Source organism: Protopterus annectens, chromosome 5.part1 (assembly GCF_019279795.1).
Source record: "Protopterus annectens isolate FY-2018-M chromosome 5.part1, PAN1.0, whole genome shotgun sequence".
Classification (NCBI taxonomy): domain Eukaryota; kingdom Metazoa; phylum Chordata; order Ceratodontiformes; family Protopteridae; genus Protopterus; species Protopterus annectens.
The window spans coordinates 580207809-580233395 of NC_056736.1; the positions used below are offsets into that span (position 1 = coordinate 580207809).

At 39.1% G+C, this 25587-nt stretch overlaps 1 protein-coding gene across 1 annotated transcript in view; it reads left to right on the forward strand.

The window, feature by feature from the left end:
- The first annotated feature begins 10726 nt into the window (after nucleotides 1-10726).
- EMSY (EMSY transcriptional repressor, BRCA2 interacting) overlaps nucleotides 10727-25587 on the forward strand; it is a 1287433-nt gene continuing 1272572 nt past the window's right edge. The window contains exon 1 of the mRNA XM_044072832.1: nucleotides 10727-10853. Coding sequence (XP_043928767.1) covers nucleotides 10727-10853 — 127 coding nt within the window. The remainder of the gene's footprint in view (nucleotides 10854-25587) is intronic.

Sequence of the window (25587 nt, forward strand, 5' to 3'; positions counted from 1 at the left end):
CCATTGGCATATTAGGTGTGAGTGAAGAGATTTTTTAAAAGAGTAATGGTTAGAAGTAGTACGAATGGAAGGTGGTAGGGAGTTCCAGAGACGTGCAAAACCATAAGATAGAAGATTTTTGCCTGGTGGACGGGATGGTTTGTGCACTTCTATTAGATTTTGATTATTGGACCTTAGTACTCGATCAGGAAGGTACATCTTAAAGGTAGAAGAGAGTGAAGGACAGAGGGTGGGGTTAAAAATGAGCTTATGTACAAGAGTTAGTTGTATATATATGAGTTGATTTGGTAGTTCTAGCCATTTTAGTTTTTGGAGAGAAGGGCAGTGATGGGAGGATGACTTTTGGCTGGTAGCAAATTTGGCAATTTTGTTGTAGCAGGAGGAAAGTTGAGATTTAAGAGAGGATTGTAGGTTAGTGAGAAGAGGAGTTCCATAGAGAAGGGAGGGCATAAGAAAGGAAGTAGAGAGTCTTACTTTAGTGGTACGCCTAAGGTAGTTATTTTGTCGGTAGAGGATGCCTAGTTTTTGATGGGTCTTTTTGATGTTTAGTTGTAAGTGGGAATGGAATTTAAGCTGGTTGTCAATTTGAACCCCAAGTAATTTGGTCTCTGATACCAGTTCCAGAGGTATATTGTTTTGGCTAGTGATAGTGAAGGAGTTAAAGTTGAATGAGGTAGTTTTAGAGGGAGTAAATACCATTAGTTTGGTTTTAGAGGCATTTAATACAAGGTGGTTTCTTTTCATCCATTGCTCAGTGGTTGAAAAAGCTTCTTGAGTAAGTTTTAGGAGTACAGGGTAGATGTGGCAGAGCAGATGATAGTTGAATCATCTGCATATTGGATGATATTTGAGAAAGGAATAGAGTTCTGGAAATCATTTATAAATATATTAAAAAGAAGGGGACCTAATATGGATCCTTGGGGGACTCCGGTTGGGGTATTAAGAAATGAGGAGGTGGCCTTTTTCCATTTTACTGCTTGATATCGGTTAGATAAGTAGCTGGAGAACCAATTCAAGGAAGAAGGGGATAGGTTAAGTTTAGAGAGTTTAGTTAAAAGCAGGCTATGAGAGATAGTATCGAAGGCTTTAGAAAGGTCTAGTAGAAGGGTGGAAACAATAAGGCCAGAATATATGTATATCAGAGAGAGATGTACATGTGTGTGTTTGTGTCTATCAGCAAACATTATAATGCAGAAATTAATGTAGTCATGTTGTCCCTCACAGGTGACCATGGGTGTTGGAGTGTGTTCCTGTCACAACCTGATGTCAGTTTCTCATCGGACTCTGATGACGATGGTTGTCATTGTGAGGCACAGGTGGGGTTGTTTGGAGCTGAATCTGTCCCATTGGTTGACATCCCACCTACACTCCCAATGTCCCCGCTGATCATGCCTACTCAACCTGGTGGACTTCTTTGAGAAGGTCACTAAAGCATTGGATGATGGCAAAATCGTTCACACTGCCTACCTTGACCTGACCAAGGCATTTGACACAATACCCCACTCGGTCAATTTGCCCACATATACCATTCTCCAGCAGCCACAGATATTGGGCAGTCAGGTGGTGGTGGCATCAAACAGGGAAGTGTGGCGACTATGGCATCTTTGATTGTAGACATTAGCCATAGTCAGAGAGCTGGCAAGGTCCCACACAAGCAGATTGACAGGGATGCTCGGGGGAGGACTGCTGCCAATCCAGCCCGTGTCAGAGATGTGTAATGTTTAAGGGCATTCGACTTTCTTTATAAATTTCATTCTAAACTGGAGTGCGTGTCTGTGTGTCTTTATATATCTATATATATATATGTTTGTGAAAAGGGGTCTTTTTTAGGGACAACCTGGGAGTCCTGTATGGTTAAATGACCTGCTTATTATTGCTCACAGGAGGTAAATGAATGTAGACTTTAGTCCACTGTACTGTCAGGAAGTTAAAATTCCACGTAATTTAGCGTTTTATTTTCTAATGTTACAATTTCTTTTGTGTGTGTATGTGTTTGCATTATATGTAGTTATTCTGTTAACTGGGTATGGCCCATTTAATTAGTGGATGCCTTCGGTAAGTGTGTTTCTCGATTTAAGCTTCGGTAATGTTGTGGAACAAAAGAGAATTGGTTCTAGAATCTTGATTTGATTTGGAAACTTTTTTTTTTCATGTTATCTAAGCTTTTACCCCTTTGATTTAGTAACTAATTTAGGTTAGGTGTTATCCAAGCTTAACTGTGACTTTCTCTGTGTAGTTAATATGAGAAAAGGCATGTCAGAGAGGGAAGTGATTGGAGCAGAAATACAAATATTGATGGGGATCAGCAGTTGCATACAGTACTTCCAGGTAATATTTCTTATCTCATGAAATGGCTATGTTCACATCCTCAAAGGCAGTACACAATTGTGTGCAGAGCCCATTGTTAAGTGGAGCCACCAGTCAGAAGATAGAGCAAACCTCTTGGCTAATAAATTTAGCTCCAACTTTATTCTGGTCTCCCCCTCAACCTTCCCTCAGGAAATATCAAATGTAACTCCCCCTACTATCACTAGAGAACAGGTCCTTAATGCTTTAACACCAAAAACACTGCATTAATGAGAGCAGGCAATATCCCAGAACGCCTTCTAAATAGCATGAAACATGACCTATCAGGGCCTCTAGATTCTGGAATTACTGTTTTAACTGTAGCCTCCGATCAGGTTTCATTCGTCATGAGTGGAGAAAGGCAACAATCATCCCTCTGCACAAAGGTGAGCCATCTACAGACCCTGGAAACTACAGACTTACAAGTCTTGCTAGTCTTGTATGTAAAGCCATGGAAAGAATTATCATGGAACTGATCAGGAGAGATATAGTAAACCTGTAGGCACTGGACCCAACCCAGTTTGGTTTTGTCAAGAGCTGATCATGCCGACTCAACCTGGTGGACTTCTTTGAGAATGTCACTAAAGCATTGGATGAGGGCACAATCATTCACACTGCCTACCTTGACCTGGCCAAGGCATTTGACACAATACCCCACTTGGGCATTGTTGACAAACTCAAGAGGTTGGTTACAAACCTGTAGCTGTCACCCAGTAGATAGCCAGCTTGGCACACAGACAGGACCCAGGAAGTTAGAGCTGGGGAGTCCACCTGTACAAAGACACCAGTCACAAGTGGAGTCCCTCAGGGATCAGTTCTTGGACCGCTCCTTTTTGGAATTTAATTCTCAGAAGTCAAGACCGATATCAGTGGTCTCTGGATGACTAAATTTGCAGAATCTCACACTGACACAGATGCACTCGATGAGGGACTGACACAGACAAACGACTGGTGTCAGAGCCATGGACTAAACCTAAGTGCTATGAAATTCATAATAGTATCCTTTGGGAAGTCATCCATCCCTGGTAACTATCATATTGACAACACACCCCTTAGAGTTGACCCAGTAGTCAGGGACTTGGGAACAATCGCAGATAGTAATCTAGCTTTTTGATCATAATGTGTCTACGGTGGTGAGGAAATCATTCAGTGTTACGTAGCTTATAAAACAAAGATATGGCATCAAAGTCCAAGAAAGTTATTGTTCCACTCTATTCGCATTCAGCAGACCTATGATTGAGTACAGTTTCGCCCTTTGGTATTTCATATCAGACGGGTCTATATTAGAACACCGAACGTTCAAAATTTAGAGTGTTCTAATATCGACCCATTTTCCGCGAACGCTGAAAATATCGAAGAAACGGAAAACCAAATTTTTTCCTAGAAAAAGAATTTGGTTGTCCGTTTCTGTTGCTTTGGTATTTTCAGCACTGTGGTGGAAAGTTACGGGTCGGGTTCAGGTAAATGTGCTATTGTGTGGATGTGAGGGTTAGGGCGTGGGTCAGGTAAGTGTGCAATTGTGTGGACGTGAGGGTTAGGGAGGGGTAGGTGAGTTAGGGCACGGGTGAGGTGACTGTTCGATAGTGACGTTACTTAGTGTTTGGGTTAAGGTAAGTGGATAGTTAGTGGTGTATGTATAGTTTAGTGTAGGGTTAGGTGTAAGAGTTTACGTATATGTGTGTGGATTGCTGTTCGTTTGGTGTGCTTGTGTTGTGTGTGTGTTTTGGAACAGCAAATTTTTTCTCTTGGAAAAAAATTTGCTGTTCTGTATGTTCAGTGTTTTAAATTTTCGATTAATAGGGTTCGATATTAGAACACTCGAAATTTTGAAAGTTTGGTGTTCTAATATAGACCCTATCCAACAATAAGAACGTCCACAGAGGTTCCTCACTAAAATAATACAGGGTGTAAGTAATATGTCCTATGCAGACCACCTCAAGGCACTATCCCTGCATTCTGTCTCCTATAGGCTTTTGAGGGGAGATCTATGCCTGGCATACAGGGTATTGTCATACCCCACTCTGATGGACCTCCTGCATATCCACAAAACAACAGCACCAGAATTACCCATTCTAAAGGCTTAAACCTTGCCTGTGATATAAATAGGACCTGCTGGAGAGAGAGGTATGTATCCCAGAGACTACCTTGTCTATGGTACAAGCTCCCTGTCCATGTGAAGCAGAGTTCCTCCATAACCCAGTTCAAGCGCAACTTGGACAATTGGAGGGGAGACAGGAAATTCATCCCTGGTTTGGCACCTGTGTCTCTAATGGACACAGGTATTCTGTAAATGGTTCATCTCCCAGGCCCATGCTTATACTTATCAAGGGTATCAGAACTTGCCAGAGATTTGGGATGCATGGCTAGGCTTAAAAAGGCCCTTTTGGTCATTGGCTTAGTAAACACCTATGACTCTAAATAGAGCCTTGTTCTTTCATATGCAAATCCGGCAGGAATTTTTGATTGGCGTTTAAGATATTTGCAAGACTCCAAAAAATGATTTACATTATTGCTGATGTTTAATTTTCAAGCATCTTGTCATATGAATGTATTGGTGACAGATACCAGTTAGGCTTTCTTTGTTTCTACGGATTTTTCTTTTTCAGTTGTTAAATTTTGTAGCAACATTCATGAACAGTTTTATTTAGTTGTGGAGTATTTGAGTGATACCAAGATTTGTGAGGAGAAAAGCAAAAGAAAAACTATTAATTCGAATAGAGCACTGATCCACATGGCCCATTTTAACCCTAGCGTTGGAACACTGTCTGTTAAAATGACTTGCTCAGGGTTGCACACTAGGCATACGGAGACAGTCTGATTGTATCAGTCATATACTCTTAACATTTGAGCCTAACTAGATTACAAAGCATCAGAGAGTGGGTGTAGAGGTCCTTTACTTTTGTTTTATAGATATCTTTATGAAATCACAAGTAAAACATTGATACAGGCACACATTCATTTAAAAGAAAAAAGTAATAATTTTTTTCATGCACTATACATATTTCTTTTTTTTTTTTTTTTTTTTTTTTTACAGTCATTCACACCAGTATTATTAAATTGTTCAGGTCCTTCCTTCCCTTAAATCTTTTCTCCTTCTGAATATTACTCTGCATGTACTGTTCACACATTACATTTTTTATTTAATTTGCTCTTAAGATCCCATCTCCAGTTTTTATCTCCTTTTGCACTGTTATGTACTCCTTACATGTCCTCTTTCCCTTCCATGTCAAGCTAAGGTAATCTATCCATACATCTAAAGCTACTATAGCTGTTTTTGTACTATTGAACAAAGTACAGCTGTGTAAGTAAACCTACCATAACAACAGGTGTCAAATGGTCACTGCCACAGTAGCTGCTCTCTCCCTCCATCCTTATTTTTGTACGTCTTTTGTGCCAGGGTGTGGACATTTCTGTTTCCCTAGCATTGTCCTTGGGGACTTATCTCCTTTTCCCTGTTGGCATGAAAGCTCTGCTGAAGATCTTGGTGCCCAAACGTAACTTTTTAGTCAGCTCCTCTCAAGCTAACTATTTGGGGGTGTGGAATGTGTCCTGAAACTTTGAAAGCTGCCCAGCTGTTATATCCTTAGCAGGTTATAAGCCTTATAACTAAGGCTACTGCAGCAGTGGTCATTTGAACAGCTGCTGTTATAAGTTCACTTAAGCTTGTACCCTTTCTAGGTATTCTTACGTGTACATTAAATTGAGTTTTCTTAATTGTATATGTTCATTTACAGATAATATGTCCACTTAACAGAATACTGTGCTCATTGTCCTGGTTACATTTTTCGTTCTTTCACTCAAGCAAACTTTGTAAAGCACAATCTGCCTATTTCACAGATGTCCCTGAATTACAAAATATTTGTATAACATGTCAGTCCCAAAATCGGATTGCATTATGCCAAGTGCTTCTTTGGACTGCAGAGTAAATATTGCCATCCATATTAAGGATATTAGAGTATAGGCAGAGAGAAATAGGGGGGTTCTAAGTGAAAGACCAGCATTGGTAGTTTTTTAGTGGGATCTAGAACCGAAGCTGCCATTAAGAAAGGAATAATGAGTAGAACTTATAAAATATTGCATGAAAATTATAAAAATCAATCAAAGGAGGTTAGGAAGGACTGAGAAGAGAGATTAGATGAGCAATTCACAAAGTAACAGTAGAGGGATATATGTATGTCTCCCAAATATGCCGCAGAATCTGTAAGACTTTTATATCTTTGCTTGGAAGTGCTTACATGGGTATTTTTATACTGCTAGCAGACTTCAGAGAATTTTTCCGCAGGTAGACAACAAATGTTAGAGGTCTGATGGGGCAGAAAGAGGTAACTGGGAACATATTTTACGGGAGTGTAGTGAGTTGGTAGACTTTAAAAGTTCCCTGCAGATGTCTTATGGATGAGCAAGTTGGAGTGATTAGGGAAATTAGTTTTTTGAGCTATGGTATAAACCTGGAATTGCCTAGAATACAGTAAGACTTTGCTGAGTCTATTATGATGACTGCCAAAAAAAAACAATTACTAGAAGATGGAAATCTAAACCAGCTTTACTAGAAGTAGTGGAGATAAAACAACTGGAACTGGGATCTTTAGAAATCCAGTAAAAACAAAACATTCCCCCACCGCTGTGGTGAACGGTCTCAAAGAAAAAAAATAGAAAAAAAAAAAGCAGAAAACAAAGACTGTAAAATCACCAAATTCAGCTTCTTGCATTCAATGAAATCCACAGATTGGCGGTGGTTCAAAACCAGTTGCTATTTAATAGACAAACAAGATGAATAAAACAATGTCAAATAAAAGTCCCTTTAAGTCCACACGATAAGCGCTTTCGATAAAAATCTTCTTCAGATCGTAAGTTAAAATGGGACTAGCTTTCATTTTAAATGATGTCTCAATATGATTATCCAATCCTTTTACAAAGAAAACTACTTGCAACCAATCCATTCTGCTTGTTCTCCACCTTATTTGCGTATTACAAATGCATACACTTCCGTTTCCCGCCTTTTGTATGCAAATCATTGCATGTAAACCAAGTTGCACTTTCATCCAATCATGAATGTCATGAAATTCATACACTTTCGTTCCCTGCCTTTTGTATGCAAATCAAGCTGCATTTTCATCCAATCAGAGATCTTGTAAGAGCAAACAGCAACCATTTGTCATTCTTGTTTACATCCACATATTGACTTTAAAAACTTTTCTCTTCACAAAAACTTTATCTACTTAAGGTACACACATAGTATGCATCAAAAGAAAAATTAGGATCAGTCCATCTAGTCCACCTTCAACACATTTGTGAAGCCGATCGCTTCCATATTCAGTTTTTAAATACACATCAGTGGTCCACAAATTAAGCTAATTTTTAACCAACAATGAAAAACCTTTGATGTTAACCTCTTTACAAAGGCATGAAATTCCCTTTATAAGATCTCTGTATATAAATGCATGTCACCAGGATTTTATTAACAGATATCACAATCGAAATTATCAAACTTAATGTTGTCATAATTAAGAATGAGTTTACTACTTGTAAACACGTCTGTTTGTGCCCAATCTCAGAATAATTCCACTCTTTCTAAAAAACTTCTCTGCATTTCCTTTATAGTATACGGAATGCCTGCAGATCACTACATGTTGGCAAGATATTAGTTTTATTAATCAGAAATCGTCACAATTGTTGGAAAGACCGAACTGCCATGATGTTACCTTAGTTTGCAGACAGTTAGTAAAAATATCCAAGTATATCGACAGTTTTTCTCACACTGTGGACTTCTCATCATTTCCTTTATGATAACTTATAGTTTATTGCATGCAAGTAAATTTTATAGAAATATGTCTGCGGTTATTAAAACAAACGGCTTGCTGTAATATTGCCATAGAGAAGACATAGACAGACAGTGGATACATCTGTTAACTTTTCCCTTGATAGGAGCTTCTTAACATTCCCTCTTATGGTCTAATAATTCCTTCCTAGAGGCAAAGTTATTTATGAAGGCATATCCACAGCCATCTAGTTCCTAGGATGTAAATAATGCTTCAGCATGGAGCTAAGAAGCAAAATGTGAAAATTTCCTATGATGTTAATTTACTAGTGATAAAATTCCTCATCTGTCATCTAGCTTTTCAATTTATATTCTTAAGGTGCACTTCTGGAATATATTCGTCCTTTATATTTGGCCTCAAGTTTCAAAACTGGGTTCAGAGGAACAATACTATTTAAACCAGGATGTTGATCAGCCCTCACATTAATTATCCACTTACTTTCTCTTAACTCAGTTTTCGATGTCACCTTTCCTTGGTCCAATGAAAATATTCTCTATCACTTTATACATAAGTATGTCCTCTATTCATGTCAACATGACAAGCTAATGCATTATGCATATCTTTATTGATTATGTCTCCTTGATGCCTTTGTATTTTTTTTTAAACAACTGATTGTTTTTTCCTATATAGAAGGAAGAGCAGTCTTTGCAAGTTGTCAAATAAATGACATTACTACTTTTACAAGTTGCCTTGACATTAAAGATGTACTTTTTGCCAGTGACTGGATGCACAAACTGATTGCTACTATCAATTAGTGTGCATATGTTACAGTTACCACATGTGAAGGTACCTTTACGCCCTTTTATTGGATTGCTGTTATACGTATTGGTGCATAAGAGCCTTTTTATGTTCTTTTTGTTCTTATAACAGAACTGTGGTTTTTCCCCAACTATATCCTTTAACTGTGGATCCTGTGTCAGTACCGGCAAAAATTGATTTATCACTCTCAAAATTTGTGAATTGTCAGTACTATAAGTTAGTGAGAATCTAATATTGGCATTTACTTGTTTAGTCATATTATTCCGTTCCATACTATGATGACATAAGTCTTGATCTTTATACCCTCTTTCTTTTAAATTTTCCTTTAAGAATTTTATTTCTCTACTTCGTGCTGGTTCTCTATTACAGTGTTTATTAATCCTGTTTGTCTCATTGGTCATTATATTCCTGGTAATATGCCTGGGATGCATACTACTTTTTAATAGATAGTGATTCCTCCAAGTACTCTTTCTGTATAAGTCAAAATCCAAAGTTCCTGATTCATTAAAGCTAATACTGACATCCAAAAAACTGATTTTTGCCTTGAACAGTCCAATGAGAAGGTTAAAAAGGAAGTGGTCATGTCAAGGTATTTATGAAACTGTTTAAATTGCTGCTCATCACCTTTCCATAAGATAAACAAGTCATCAACAAAGCATCCATAGTATAAAATATTATGCCAAAGATTTATGGTATTCAATACATATTGTTGTTCCCATTCAACAAGAGCTAAATTGGAATAACTATTCGCACAGGGGGTACCCATGGCTACCCCCCATTTCTGTAAATAATTTTTTTCTCCATATATAAAGTAGTTATTCTCCAAAATCAATTCTAACAGGTCACAGATGAGCCGAATTTCAGCTGTAGTTTTCTTAGTTGATAGAGTCCTCCTAATGGATTCTATTCCAATATCATTTGTAATAGCAGGAAAAGATGATTAACATCCAAAGTTGTTAGTAGAAGGTCACCCTCATTAAATAGATCTATGGAAAGTCACCCTCATTAAATAGATCTATGGAAAATAAAGTTAATTTGTTCAAAAAATCATCTGCATCTCTTAGCACTGTTGCATAGGAATTCAAAAGTTCTCTTAATTCCTTTTCCACATACATAGACAGGTTCTCGGTGGCCCATCCTTGGCCTGAAACTATTGGACGTAATGGAGGATCCTTGTAATCTTTGTGTCTTTGGAAGTCCATTTATGCATGGAATAGTTGGTTTGAGAACATCCAAAAAATCAAACAAGTCCTTGTCAATCTGTCTTGGTAAAAGCATATAATTTAAGCAAGAACTAATTTTATTCATTGCTTGAGTTATTGCTGTAGGTGACACCTTAATATATGTTTTAGGATTTTCCAACATCATCTTCATCTTATTGACATAACATACTGTGCCCATCATTACTATTGCTCCTCCTTTATCAGCTGGTCTCAAGGTAACATCATGATTCTGTTGCAGATCACAGTTCTGTTATAAGCACAAAAAGAACATAAAAAGGCTCTTATGCACCAAATACGTATAACAGCAATCCAATAAAAGGGTGTAAAGGTACCTTCACATGTGGTAACTGTAACATATGCACACTAATTGATAGTAGCAATCAGTTTGTGCATCCAGTCACTGGCAAAAAGTACATCTTTAATGTCAAGGCAACTTGTAAAAGTAGTAATGTCATTTATTTGGCAACTTGCAAAGACTGCTCTTCCTTCTATATAGGAAAAACCTTCTATATAGGAAAAAACAATCATTTGCTTAAAAAAAGAATACAAAGGCATCAAAGAGACATAATCAATAAAGATATGCATAATGCATTAGCTTGTCATGTTGACATGAATAAAGGACATACTTTTATGTATAAAGTGATGGAGGATATTTTCATTGGACTAAGGAAAGGTGACATCGAAAACTTAACTGAGTTAAGAGAAAGTAAGTGGATAATTAATGTGAGGGCTGAACAACATCCTGGTTTAAATAGTATCATTCCTCTGAAACCAGTTTTGAAACTTAAGAGGCCAAATATAAAGAAAGGACGAATATATTCCAGAAGTGCACCTTAAGAATATAAATTGAAAAGCTAGATGACAGATGAGGAATTTTATCACTAGTAAATTAATATCATAGGAAATTTTCACATTTTGCTTCTTAGCTCCATGTTGAAGCATTATTTACATCCTAGGAACTAGATGGCTGTGGATATGCCTTCATAAATAACTTTGCCTGTAGGAAGGAATTATTAGACCATAAGAGGGAATTTTAAGAAGCTCCTATCAAGGGAAAAGTTAATAGATGTATCCACTGTCTATGTCATCTCTATGGCAATATTACAGCAAGCCGTTTGTTTTAATAACCGCAGACATATTTCTATAAAATTTACTTGCATGCAATAAACTAAAAGTCATCGTAAAGGAAATGATGAGAAGTCCACACTGTGAGAAAAGCCGTCTTGATATACTTAGATATTTTTACCAACTGTCTGCAAACTAAGGTAACATCATGGCAGTTCGGTCTTTCCAACAATTGTGACGATTTCTGATAAATAAAACTAATATCTTGCCAACATGTAGTGATCTGCAGGCATTCCGTATACTATAAAGGAAATGCAGAGAAGTTTTTTAGAAAGAGTGGAATTATTCTGAGATTGGGCACAAACAGACGTGTTTACAAGTAGTAAACTCATTCTTAATTATGACAACATTAAGTTTGATAATTTCGATTGTGATATCTGTTAATAAAATCCTGGTGACATTCATTTATATGCAGAGATCTTATAAAGGGAATTTCAAGCCTTTGTAAAGAGGTTAACATCAAAGGTTTTTCATTGTTGGTTAAAAATGAGCTTAATTTGTGGACCACTGATGTGTATTTAAAAACTGAATATGGAAGCGATCGGCTTCGCAAATGTGTTGAAGGTGGACTAGATGGACTGATCCTAATTTTTCTTTTGATGCATACTATGTGCGTACCTTAAGTAGATAAAGTTTTTGTGAAGAGAAAAGTTTTTAAAGTCAATATGTGGATGTAAACAAGAATGACAAATGGTTGCTGTTTGCTCTTACAAGATCGCTGATTGGATGAATATGCAGCTTGATTTGCATACAAAAGGCGTGGAATGAAAGTATATGAATTTCATGACATTCATGACTGGATGAAAGTGCAACTTGGTTTACATGCAATGATTTGCATACAAAAGGCGGGAAACGGAAGTGTATGCATTTGTAATATGCAAATAAGGTGGAGAACAAGCAGAATGGATTGGCTGCAAGTAGTTTTCTTTGTAAAAGTATTGGATAATCCTATTGAGACATCATTTAAAATGAAAGCTAGTCCCATTTTAACTTACGATCTGAAGAAGATTTTTATCGAAAGCGCTTATCGTGTGGACTTAAAGGGACTTTTATTTGACTTTGTTTTATTCATCTTGTTTGTTTGTCTATTAAATAGCAACTGGTTTTGAACCAACGCCAATCTGTGGATTTCATTGAATGCAAGAAGCCGAATTTGGTGATTTTACCGTCTTTCTTTTCTGGGATCTTTAGAAAAGGGTAAGAGCAAATTGCACAGGGAAGTGTGGAACCAATGCATGCAGAGGAGGAACGGGGTTTAAAAGAAAGTGGGATTTGATTGAGCTTTATAACAATGACTGGATGTGTTTAAATAGATGTGTAATGTTTGCAGCTACAGTTGTGTCGCATGGTTTGGAATGTATAATGTTTGCGACTGAGATTGTGTCACTCTGGTTTATTGTCATTTATATAAATGTATCATGGACTATGTGATACATATTTTAATAAAGATGTTTCTTGTTTAAAAAAAAATGGATTGCATTAAACTGGCTGTACTTAATGCCAGAAGTCTGAACAATAAATTGCCTGACCTTGAGGCTTTCCATTTAGGAAGTCTCCACAGCTGAGTAGTTACAGAAACTTTGTTTAAATGCAAAGACAGCATTTGCCCTGTACCAGGATTTTCTGCTTTTTTCATGGATTCTGACCCAGTGACAGTTGTTCTAGAGTATCCATGTTCATCAGAGGACATATTACCTCCAGGCAGAGATCGCAAGGCACTCGCAAAGTGAGAGCCTTGTGCTACATTATTATTTTAGGTAGGATTAATTATCTATTAGTGGCTTATTACAGAACACTTTCCTTTATGACCATGTAAGATTCCTCAGTGTTTTAAACTATCTCCCTATTAGGAAAAAAAAACTGCCTAATTTGTGACCTTGTTCTTGCCAAAGGAGTAGAGCAAGACATTGACGTGTTTGTATCTCCTTCCCCAGTGAATTCTGGCCGTGAACTTGTGACCTTATTTAAACTCCAAAATACTCCTACAGAAAATCCCACTGAATTTAAGTATCCACAAGCACACCATACTCAACCCCAGTATGTGATGAAATAATCAAAATCCACTTAATGATTGCATCTCCCCATACCTTCATGCAGTAACAAGCTTCACTAAGGAATTCTACACCCATTTAGAAAAATACTTTCCCCTACCAGAACCAAGTATCCCAGGAAATTTAAAAAAGTCCCTTGTGCTTCAGTGCTATAAATAAGCTATTCAAAGAAGCTTCTTAAATTTAGTAGATCCAAAACTTATCTTCTCTAGGATAATATCAGAAGCACTATTTAAACCCCCTGCGCTGTTGAGAAAGAGTTTGGAAGCTCTACCCTTTATTCAGCCTCTTAGACTTTTTGAGAAAAGTTATTGGTCTTGCTTACCATTAGTGACTCAGTTGTCCTGGGCCTCCTGTTTCTCTGCAAGTCAAGTATCTCCACCAGTACCAGAACCAGGGACAAAAATTTTTTCATCAGATAAATTAAAATTATTACTACGATGGGACAGGTATATAAAGCAGCATCTCTCAAACCTCTGAAATAAACCTCCTCTGCATGTTGAGCAGTGTCACTTGGATCTTTCTTTAAACTTAATTAGATGGTTATCCACAAATCTACTCCAAGATCAACCTGTATGGCCCTCTGGACAATGAATACCTTGACTGGCTGGGGGAGGGTACTGGCAAGGAGGGAATGTTGAGATTCAGTAGCCTCGTAATATAGTGAATTTATGATATTCCACTGCTGTCCTTCATGTCAGAAGACAAGTCAGTAGGTTGCTGCAGAACATGCTTCTCAACCTCTAAACACAAGGTCTATTGACAAAGCCAAAAAAAATATGCGGAGAGGAGGTCAAAGCCCAAAAGTGGGGACAAATTTTTAAAAATTTAGCAACTTAGAAAGTTGCTAGAGTGACAGGTTTTGCATTGGTGTGCATTTTCTGAAGAATATGAAATCTGAAAAGTGACGCTGTAGATCCCCTGGTGCAATACCTTCTCTGGTAAGGTCAGACCACATAATGGTCGTCTTAAGTAAAAATAAAGCCTGGAACCCCAGCTAACACTGGAATATTCAGGAACAACTCTAAGGCTAACTTCCTACTATTAAGTGTTAACCTGGAAAATTTTCAAGCTGCATAAACCTTGTACACTACTGCCTACATGGAACTGTTCACAGAAACCCTATACAAGCATGTTAACAACTGCATAGAGGCAGCTATACCCACCAGAAAGACGTACATAACTAATTCAGACAACAAGCCACCCTTGTAGAATCGCAACATCAGTGGGCTGTATAACAACAGAAGGAAGAAAATCATGGCAAAAAGTTTTAGGTGCAGCACCCAGCAGGATAAAAGCACTCTCGAGTTAAACAAACTGAGAGGTAAAAATGTGTACCAAACACAAATTTAAGGTAATTTCAACCAGAAGGCATTCTTTAGCAATATCTACAACCTCAAAGACAATACACAATGCAGTACTCCTTGTTAATGGAGCCACCTATAGTGAGCCAGCTTGTATAACAAACCTACTGGTTGACAAGTTCAGCTCCAGATTTAAGTCTCCACCTCAACCTTCTCTAAGGAAATGCCATCAAATATAACTTCCCCTGCTATCACTAGGCAGCAGGTCCTTAATGCTCTGTCTGAGCCCTAGAACACTGCATCAGTGGACCCCGACATTATCACAGGATGCCTTCTAAATAGCATGAAATATGACCCATCAGGCCCTCTGGAATTGCTATTTAACTGTAGTGTCCAAGCGGGCTTTGCGCCTCATGAGTGGAAAACCGCAGCAGTCATTCCTCTGCACAAAAGTGGACCATCTACAGACCCATAAGTCTTACTAGTGTCATGCAAAGATATGAAAAGAATTATAGAAATTATTAATAATGACCTGCATAACCTCCAGACACTGGACCCAACCCAGTTTGGTTTAGTCAAGGGCAGGTGATGCCTACTCAATCTGGTGGACTTTTTTGAGACGGTCACCAAAGCAATAGATGGCAGAATGGTTCACAATGCCTACCTTAACCTGGCCAAGGCATTTGACACAGTACCCTACTCTAGCATTGTTGACTAACTCAAGAGGTTTGGTACAAACCCTTATGTCACCTGGTGGATAGCCAGCTGGCTCACAGACAGGACCCAGGAAGTTTGAAGTGGGGATTCTACCTCTACAAAGAGGCCAATCACAAGTGGAGTCCCTCAGGGATCAGTCCTGGGACTGCTTCTTTTTGGCATTTTACTTCTCTGAAGTCCAGGCCAATGTTTGTGGCCTCTGGTTGACTAACATTTGCAAATTAGGAACTGTCATTCAATCACCCACCAACACAAATGTTCTCCATGAAGGGCTGACACAGATGTCAGAGCCAAGGACTAAAAATAAATGGCAAGACATGCATAATAGTATCCTTCGGGAAGTCATCCACCCCTGGTAACTGTCATTGACAAGACACATCAAAGAGTTGACCCAGCAGTCTGGGACCTTGGGGGGGGGGGGGCACAGCCAGTAATCTAGCCTTTGAACATCACTGGACAAAAGTAGTGAGGAAATCCTTTCTGTGTTGTGCAACTTACAAAAGTATGGCATCTAAGTCCAAGGATGTCATTATTCCACTGTATTCGGCATTCATTAGACTTGCTGTTGAGCACATTGCCCCCTTTGGTATGTACCTATCCAGACATATGTGCAGTTGGAGAATCCACAGAGGTTCCTCACTAAAAGAATACAAGGCATAAGTAACATGTCCTATGCAGACCATCTCAAGGCCTTCTCTCTGTTGAGGGAAGAGATTTACCTGGCATACAAGGCATTGTCAGACCCCACTCTGATGGATTTTCTGCATATCTGCAAACAACCACCAGATTAATTACCTATTCTAAAGATTCAAACCTTGCCTGTGATATAAATAGGACTTTCTGAAGAGAAATGCATGTATCCAATATATTACCCCTTCTCTGGAGCAAGTTTCCTGTCCATGTGAAGCAGAACTCCTCCCTAATCCAATTCAGATGTAAGATGGACAGTTGGATGGGGAACAGGAAATTCATCCCTAATTTGTCACCCGTTTCTCTAATGGACGCAGGCAACCTGTAAATGGTTCATCTCCCAAGCCCTTGTTTACACTTGTCAAAGGTACCAGAACTTGTTAGAGCTTTGGGATGCATGGCTAGGCTTAAAGGCAATTGTGGTTGTTAGCCTAGTAAGCACCTATGAACCTCTGAAACTAAAATGTATGGCATTATTTAATGACTTCAGTCTCGGTCCTCACTGGTTTCCTAGAAAGTCACAAATTTAATGAGAGACAGACCACAAATATGAAGCAAGAATCTGAACGTTCTGTAAAACCTGGACGGTGTCATGAATGGGATATGATATGCAGAAACGTGCATCTCGAGTCTGGTGTATATTAATATTTATTTTGATATTTGTAATCCGTAGCAGTTCATAGAATAATGCATTGTTTTGAGTTAAAGCTTATGAAATTAAAATGTTACTTTGTACTGCTTGTTGAAGTCGAAGTTGTACAGCTTTAAAGATATTTGTGATTTGTTTAGCTTAAGCATACATTTATATTAAATATTATATTTACATTGTTGAGTATAAATAAGTGACCATATGAGTACTTTTAAGTTGCTTGATTGGGAGAAAGTGACATCAGAATTTCCTAAATTAAGCACAGTGTGCATGGAATATTTGAATTTGCTTGGTAGACATAATTTGTGAAGTGCTGTAAAGCATGATTCATATGGACTTGAGCATGTGTTGTAGGCTAGCACTGGCATTAATAAGTTTACCCACATTGTGTTGTAGGCTAGCGCTGGCATTAATAAGTTTACCCACATTGTGTTGTAGGCTAGTGCTGGCATTAATAAGTTTACCCACATTGTGTTGTAGGCTAGCGCTGGCATTAATAAGTTTACCCACAGGCAGTTCATGGGGCTTCTCATGGTATTGTATTAAACTTCTGCAGTAATAAGTTTAATTTGAATTGACTGTAATTTACAGCTGCCGGGATATTGGCAGTCATATAATCTATGAAAATTGCATAATCGTATTTTGTAAAATCTCCAAAATAGGATGACTGACTTGTTAAGCACTGGAATGAAGCTGGTGTCTACTGAAACATAAGATTGCTGTTAATATTAAGGGTCAAACAGATGCAAGTGCAGGTATTAGTGTAAACTGTAGCAACCAAAATTCATTTTTGGTTTGGTGTTTAGTATAAATTCAGGGTTATTTCTTAATAAATTTATTATTACTATTGCAGTTATGACAAAGCCCAATAAACTTCCAGTTTGTGTCTGTTTCTGTTACTGCAGTTGCCAGGATTTGCAGGCTTATTTAAATAAAATTCTCAACTGAACTTTTTTTAAAAAGTAGATGAAGCAGTAGCTGTCAAGGCGGGAAATCTTTGGGTACTAGGAGATCTACTAAAAATGAGCAAGTTGAAGTGTTCAACCTGAAAATCTTCTTGATATTTCACTGCTTTATCATTTGGGCAAGTTTTGAAACTGCAGGCTTTGATGTCACCCAACTCACAAACAAAGGTATTGGATCCATGTCCATGTAAGTAATAGTACCTCTCTATTCAGCCCTTGTCAGATCCATCATCGAGTACAATTCTCCTTTGGCATGTACCTAACCAGGCACTTGCAACAGTTGGAATGGCCTCAAAGGTCCCTCACCAGGAGAATCCAGGGTTGAATACCCTGTCCTACACAAATCGTCTTAGGGTCCTATCTCTATACTCAGTCTCCTACAGGTTACTGAGAGGTGATCTATGTCTAGCATGTAAGGCATCCTCTGATCCAGCTTGGAACTCTTGCATATCCACAAAACAAGCAGCACCAGAAACACTAGATCCAAAGGTCTAAACTTTGTCTGCGACATAAATAGAACCTGCTGGAGAGACTGATGTGTGTCTCAAAAGATCCCCACACTAAGGAATCTGCTTCCCATCTATGTGAAAAGAGTTTATCCTTGAACCTGTTCAAAAGAAACGTTGATCATTGGATGGGAAATTATAAATTCACCCCCAAACTGGCCTCCATGTTTCTGATGTACAGAGATAGTAAGTTAATTAATCCCCAATTAACATACCCCCCCCACACACACACACACTTAACATTGGCTACCTCTTTGCTAACATAACCCACCATATAGGTATCCAGGGAACTCTGGGACAGAACTGGTTTGGGTTCCATGGCTAGGCTTTTAAAGACTCTGGTGGTCATTATGCCAGAGGATATTACTTTTGGTCAGAATATTTATCTCCCTTTTATCCTGACTGTTAAATGTGAGTGATGGGATCTTGTAGGCTTCTGCATAGTTTTTATGATGGGATCTGGAAGGCTTCTGCATAGTTTTTATGACTTTCCTTAGGAGCTAGCTCCAAGATCTGTCAGAGTTTTATCACAAGAGCAACAGCTGCCTCATTTCTTTTGTCAGGCAGTGTTTCTGCTTCAGATTTTTGTGAAACATAACTTGGTCTTTTGCTTACAGTTACTATTCATTGCAAGCTTAATTGCCATTCCAAAACTAGACAAGGTTTTGCTGCTTCACTGATGCAAGTTATGCTTGTATTTGTTTCCTTCACCCTTTCTGCTTAAGGTGGTATTCAGCCCACCTAAAATGGAGACTAAAAAGACAGTAAAAGTAGTGTATTAGAGGTGTGCAGATGACTTTTTCTGTCCTTTCAGCATTAGCATTCGTCATTCCCTTTTATTTATTTTTCTTCATCCCTGTCATTGTTCGTCTCACTGGTGTTCTGGTACTTGTGGTTAAATCTGAGATCTGCTTTTTGATTTGATATGATTGCTAACATGGTTAGTCCCACTAGGCCAAATGCCAATGCCCTCTTTTCACAGGGGACAAAAGGTGGTATTTAATACTGACAAGGGGAAATTTGACCAGGGGTAGTGCCATAGGATCTTGGACATCCACTTAGCACCAACTCAAGCAGATAGAGCATTGGTTTAATGTCTTACCCGAGGGACAGAACACCAAGGAGTGCAGACCCCCCATGATGCACTGCAGTACTAGTGTTGGGGAGTAATACAAATAGCTAGCGTGAGAACAAAGCCCACCGCTTTCTTGTCATCCTGCACTAAGGAGAGTGTGCTGCCTGTTGAGAGGCTTACATGGACTGATGGCTGCTAATTGAACTGAGTAGCTTTTCTGACTCCGTTCTAGCTAGGGAGAGACATGACAGGGAACTTTTCTCTTGCCATGATTCCCCCACATTTTCATGTAAACTATCACTCCTTTGCAAATCCAGTAACTACTTCCTTACAGTTTTCCTGGTTTAATGTTTGTACTCTGTTGTATGGTACAGCGGTAGCATTGTTGCCTCACAGCAAGAGGTTCTCCTGTTCGATTCTTGGCTGGAGTGCTTTCTGTGTGGAGTCTGCATGTACTCTCCGCGGTCGAGTGGCCTCCGAAAGACATGTGTGAATGGGTGTGCCTTCGCTGAAGGTTGGGCGTCAGGCTGGCAACTTGGCACCATAAAAATCGACTGCCAATCATTAGCAGACCGGAGTTTCCGCTGTGGCGACCCCTAACCGGGAAAAGCCTTAAGGATAAACAAACAACTCTATTGTATTTATTTTGAAAGAGGCTTTTCTATTGGTGCCTGGCTAAGAGCATGTTATGGATGCATGGGAGTTGCTGGCAGTCCAACAGTGTAAAATAACAGAAACTGAGAGTTTAGTTTCCCTGATTTTTTTTTTTTTTTTATTCAGTGCAGTGTGTTGCCTATTTTGTTTCTTGGATTTACAAAATATGTTGTCTATGCTGTGCATTTGTCTTGCACCATAGACTATGCTGCCATCTTATGGACAAAGGAAATTAAGCATCCGTTATGATGATTGACTCCAACTTTTCTGGTGCAGACATGAGTTTTGTGAAGTTTTGAGTTTCCGCTTGTAATTTGTAAGGAATCCTGTTTGATCATTGGGTATTTTTGACCTTCTTTTTCCATAGGCAGTGTCTCAATTTTCAGGTAGTTTGTCTACATTCCTTTATTTGTGGGCTCCAAAATATATAGTGTATGCATTCTGTGTACACTGGATAGTATTCCATTTGCGGATTGTAAATGCCTGGGTCCACAAACGCAGGAGTACTGCTTCACATTGATCTAGCAAAGTAGAATTTGAGTTGGCTAAACAGCACTGTTTATAGTGGATTGCCTGCTGTGTCTTTTGCCTCCAACTGCTTGACAGGTCTTTGGCTAATTCTTTAAAGGGCTTTCCACTGTAGTTGTGCTTGTTTCAGATTTGCATCTGTGATAGATGTCTACTTCTCTGTCTGATCTTTTGTGTACCAGGCCTCCATGTTAGAGTAAATGTGTCCCTTACTGTAACTCAATTTATTTAGCGCTTTCATCAGACTGTATCAGTTGACTTCTTCAGAATTAACATATCACGTCACATATAAATAACATTCAGAGAACATCATTGGACTCAGTCAACTAATAAGAAAACACTTTTTCAGTAAAACATGCAAGTTAGTTAAAAGTACTTCATACAAAAATATAAAGTTTATTAAAATGTACATTCTTAAAGAAAAAAACTACACAAAGGGAAACATACCCATAACTTATGTATCGTAAAACATTACAAAAAGTAGTTGTTTTTGTTTTATAAGTTGAAAATAAAAATAAATACAAATAAGCAAAGGTTTTTGGGGTGCTAGACTCTAAAAGAATGCAGCTTTAAAAATCTGCTTAAACTGAGACGGTCATTAAGACCAGGGTATATAAAGGCATTAAGTCTCACTTGCCAACATAACTCCTTAAATTCAAGTAGATCTTCCCATGGTCCACCTCAAGGGTCTGGGGTACCCTTTCAACCACCAAAAACATAGTCATGAGTAGGGTATTTTTCTACATGTTTAAATAAAGCACTATTGGGGTTGTGATTTTTGAGGTCCATGACATGTTCATATATTCTTTCTTTGAGTCTCCTCTTGGTTTTCCCAATATTTATAAACATTTTGTGCATAAAGCAGCATAAATAACCCCCTGTGAATTACAGTGGTCTAATAATGGCATGGTTGATTTTAATCTTTTCAGTATTAAAAATAAAATTACATTAGGCACAAAAATGTTTTGGTCCCCAAGACACCATGTTGGGGTAAACTTTTGAATTCTTGTTCCAACAGGTTCTTAATGGTCAACCCCTCCTAAAAATTAACTGGGGTTTTATCCCCACTTTTTCTAAAAATCCTTCTTGGCCATAGAAAATCCGCCAATTTTTCATTAAAAATGTTATATATGCCTTGGTTGTCTGCTGAAAATCTAGTAATAAAGAAACAACTATACTATCTGGTTCGGGAATAGGGTTCCTACCCAAATTTAGATCTGTGTTCACATTTTTATGCTTATCCTTGTATATCCTATACTTTCTATTCTCCTCTCATCCTTTTGTGGCCAGATGCTCTGACAGCAGCAGGTCTCTTTGTATTTAAACTAGCAATTTATACATGTATATCCTTGTTAGTTTTGCCTGTGAGAACACATACTCAGTTTGAGCACATATCAGGAATTTAACATTAGGGAAGAGTCTGAGTGTATTCCTTGACATAAGTATGCCACTCTGGACTCAGTGTAAGTGGTGTGAATGGCTAGGAGAGCATCAGATATAGGTTCATAGGTGTTTACTAGGCTGACAACCACAAGGGCCTTTTCAAGCCTAGCATGCATCCCGAATCTCTGATAAGTTCTGACACCCTGGATAAATGTAAGCATGGGCCTGGGAGATGAACCATTTACGGGTTACTTGGTTGCATTAGAGACGTAGGTGCCAAATCCGGGATGAATTTCCGGTTTCCCATCCAGTTGTCCAAGTTGCATTTGAATTGGGTTAGGTAGGAACTCTGCTTCACATGAATGGGGAGCCTGTTCGTAGACTGGGATGTCTCTGGGATACATATCTATCTCTCCAACAGGTCTTATTTAGATCACAGGCAAGGTTTAAGTCTTTAGAACAGGTAATTCTGGTACTGTTTGTTTTGTGGATGCGCAGGAGGTCCATCAGAGTGGGGTCTGACAGTGCCCTTTATGCCAGGCATGGATCTCCCCTCAAAGGCTTATAGGAGACAAAATACAGGGATAAGGCCTTGAGGCGATCAGCATAGGACATAGTACTTGTGCCCTGTGCAATATTAGTATCCAACTGGTAAGTGTGACTGAACAGCAACACTATTGGAGTGAGGAGCCTCTGTGGATATTCCAATTGTTGGATGTTCTGAAGACAAAATGCTCAGTCTCTCTCTCTCTCCTTAAATTTATAGCACAGTGCTACTGATTCATTTCAGATTACATCATTTTTTTCCTCTGGTTCCCAGGCTAATAGAAATTCAGAGTTTAGCAGCCCTTTTGATCTTGCACCTGGTCAGGAAGCTACAACAATAAAAGACAGCTGGTTCGATTCTCAGCTAGAGCGTCTTCTGCGTGGAGACATGCGTGAATGGGCATACCTTCGTTGAAGGTTGTGCGTTAGGGCTGGCAACTCGGCACGTAAAAATCAACTGCCAATCATTAGTGGACTGGAGTTCCGCTGTGGCGACCCCTAACCGGGAAAAGCCGAAAGACACAACAATACATGCAAATTCTAGCAATTAACTCTGGTCTCAAAACAATAGCAAGAATTCCTTCATCCAGACATCTCGGCCCTGAGTTTTGAGATCAAACAATTATGCAGTGCTTGACTTATCAGCTTTCCTCCAGCAGAGTGCAGTGTGGTTACATTTTTGAAGTTCAGCATTTAACAAAGAGAACAAACGTGGCTTACATTAATATTTACAAATGACAGAATTATCTACAAAATCCTATAGAGCTTGGCTGGCAGCATTCACTATCTTCACAGCCTTGACTTCTGAGAAGTAAATGCCAAAAAAGGAGCGGTGCAAGGATTGATCCCTGTGGGATTCTACTTGTGACTGGCCTCTTTGTAGAGGTGGACTCCACAAGTCTAACTTCCTGGGTTCTGTGAGCCAGTTGGTTATCCATCAGGTGACGTACGGGTTTGTACCTAACCTCTTGAATTTAACAATGCCGAGTGGGGTATTGTCAAATGCCTTGGCCAGGTCAAGGTAGGCAGTGTGAATGATTTTTCCTTCATCCATTGCTTTGGTGACATTCTCAAAGAAGTCCACCAGGTTGAGTAGGCATGATCTCCCCTTGATGAAACCCGACTGGGTTGAGTCTGGTGTTTGGAAGTTTCCTATATCTCTATTGATCATCTCCATGATAATTCTTTCCATGGTGTGACATATAAGACTAGTGAGACTTATGGGTTAGTAGCTTCCAGGGTCTGTAGATGGCCCATCTTTGTGCAGAGGCATGACTGTGTCCTTTCTCCATTCGTGAAGCACGAAGTCTGTTTGGAGGTTATAGTAAATAGTAATTTTCCAGAAGCCCTAGTAGGTCATGTTTTATGCTATTTAGAAGGCATCCTGGGATATTGTCTGGGCCCATTAATGCAATGTTCTTGGTCTTAGAGCATTAAGGACCTATTCCCTAGTAATAGTAGGGGGAGTGAAATTTGATGATATTTCCTGAGGGAAGGTTGAGGGGGAGAGAGGAGTAAAGTTGGAGCTGAATTTATCAGCCAGGAGGTGTGCTATATCTTCTGGCTTAGTATAAGTGGCTCCATTTACAGTGAGTTCTGCGCACAATTGTGTATTGCCTTTGAGGTTGCAGACATAGCTAAAAAATGCTTTGTGGTGGTCCTTGGCCTGAGTGGCCTAACTTACTCAAATTTGGCTTTGACCGACTTAATTTGTCCTCTGAGTTGTTTGTTTAGTTCGAGAGTCCTTTTATCCTGCTAGGTGCTGCACCTCCTAATTTTTGCCATTATTTGCTTCCTCCTGTTATACATCCAATTGATTTTGCGATTCCGCCAAGGTGGCTTGTTTTTGAGTTAGTTTTGTACTTCTTCTTAGAGGGTGTAGCTGCCTCTATACAGCTATTAACATGCTTGTGAACAGTTCAGCATATGCAGAAGTGTTCTCCGGTTTTATAGGGGCTTGAGTATTTGCCAGGTTCTCACTTAATAGCAATATTTGTTATACTGGTAGTAAATTTATTTTTTTTCTCAAGCCGTTTATTCTCCCCTTACCAGAAGTGATACAGCTGTTCCTTTCATTGATACCCACTTTTTGTTGTACTGTAGGTCACAGGCAGGAAGGTGCCTGACCTTAAAAGTGGTAGAAGAGCGACTCCATGCTGGTTGGGGAAGCCTGCCTATCTCAGGATACACACACGTATACTTTTGTACTGACTACATGCCTTTGCACAGGTTAGGGGATTGTCATTTCACCTAGAAGCACGTCTTTGATGTCTGAGAACAAATAGGCAGTCTGTAGAAACCCACATGGACACGGGTAGTGTAGAAGGCACCTCATCTTGGAACCAACTTGGGTAAGCAAGAGCTGTACAGCAGCAGTGCTTAAGTGTCGCACCACCCTGTTGCCCTCACTTTTTCTTATTTTGTCAGTTGTTTACAAAGTACCATACTGGTAGCTGTACTGATGTCAGTAAAGCACAACTGAAGCAACAAAAAACATCACTGAAAGCAGTGAGGCTTTCATTGTCTACCTTGACCTTTATTTAGGACATTAAGGTATGCATCAGAGGCTTGTACATTCAGAAGTTAGAAGCTCCATTTCAAAAGCTGTGACTTCTTGTGTTTTGTATTTGTTTAAAAATTGATGTTAAGGTTGGAGAGAGCTTCCATAAAGCGGTCTGCTCTGCGTTGGTGTCGGATGTTGAACACTCTGGTGTTGTGTGTCTAATTTCTTGGCAAGTGCATCATGCTAGACTGGCCTTCATTTAGTAGTTTGTCAATGATAGGTAATAAGTGCTGTTATAAAGATTTGCTTTAAGTGACTGAACTTGTCTGCATACCAGGTGCTAGAAATTGTGTGTTTTGAATAAGTTTTATGTTCATTTGTGCTAAGCATGGAACTACCACATTCTCGATGTTCATCGTGTTTCACTGTTGCAGTCATTACACTTGGGTTATCCTGCTGGCAGGCTACCCTCAGTCGGCCTGAATTCCAAAGTCCTGGTCCGGCGTCGGTTGCTGTCGCCTTTTCCTTGACGTCAGTGAGCCAGGGGTATACAAGATGCAGCCGACGCCATTTTCTACAGTCTTTCTTGCCGCGCGGTGCCAGAAGCAAAAGCAATTCGCAAGTGCCGGTCGGCCGACTCCTGAGATTTTCGAAATTGAATTTCAGAACCGAAGTCTTCAATAAGGCTAAGTACCCCATTGGGGAAGCTTTTTCTTGCTCCATACCGATGTCAGTAATAGTTAA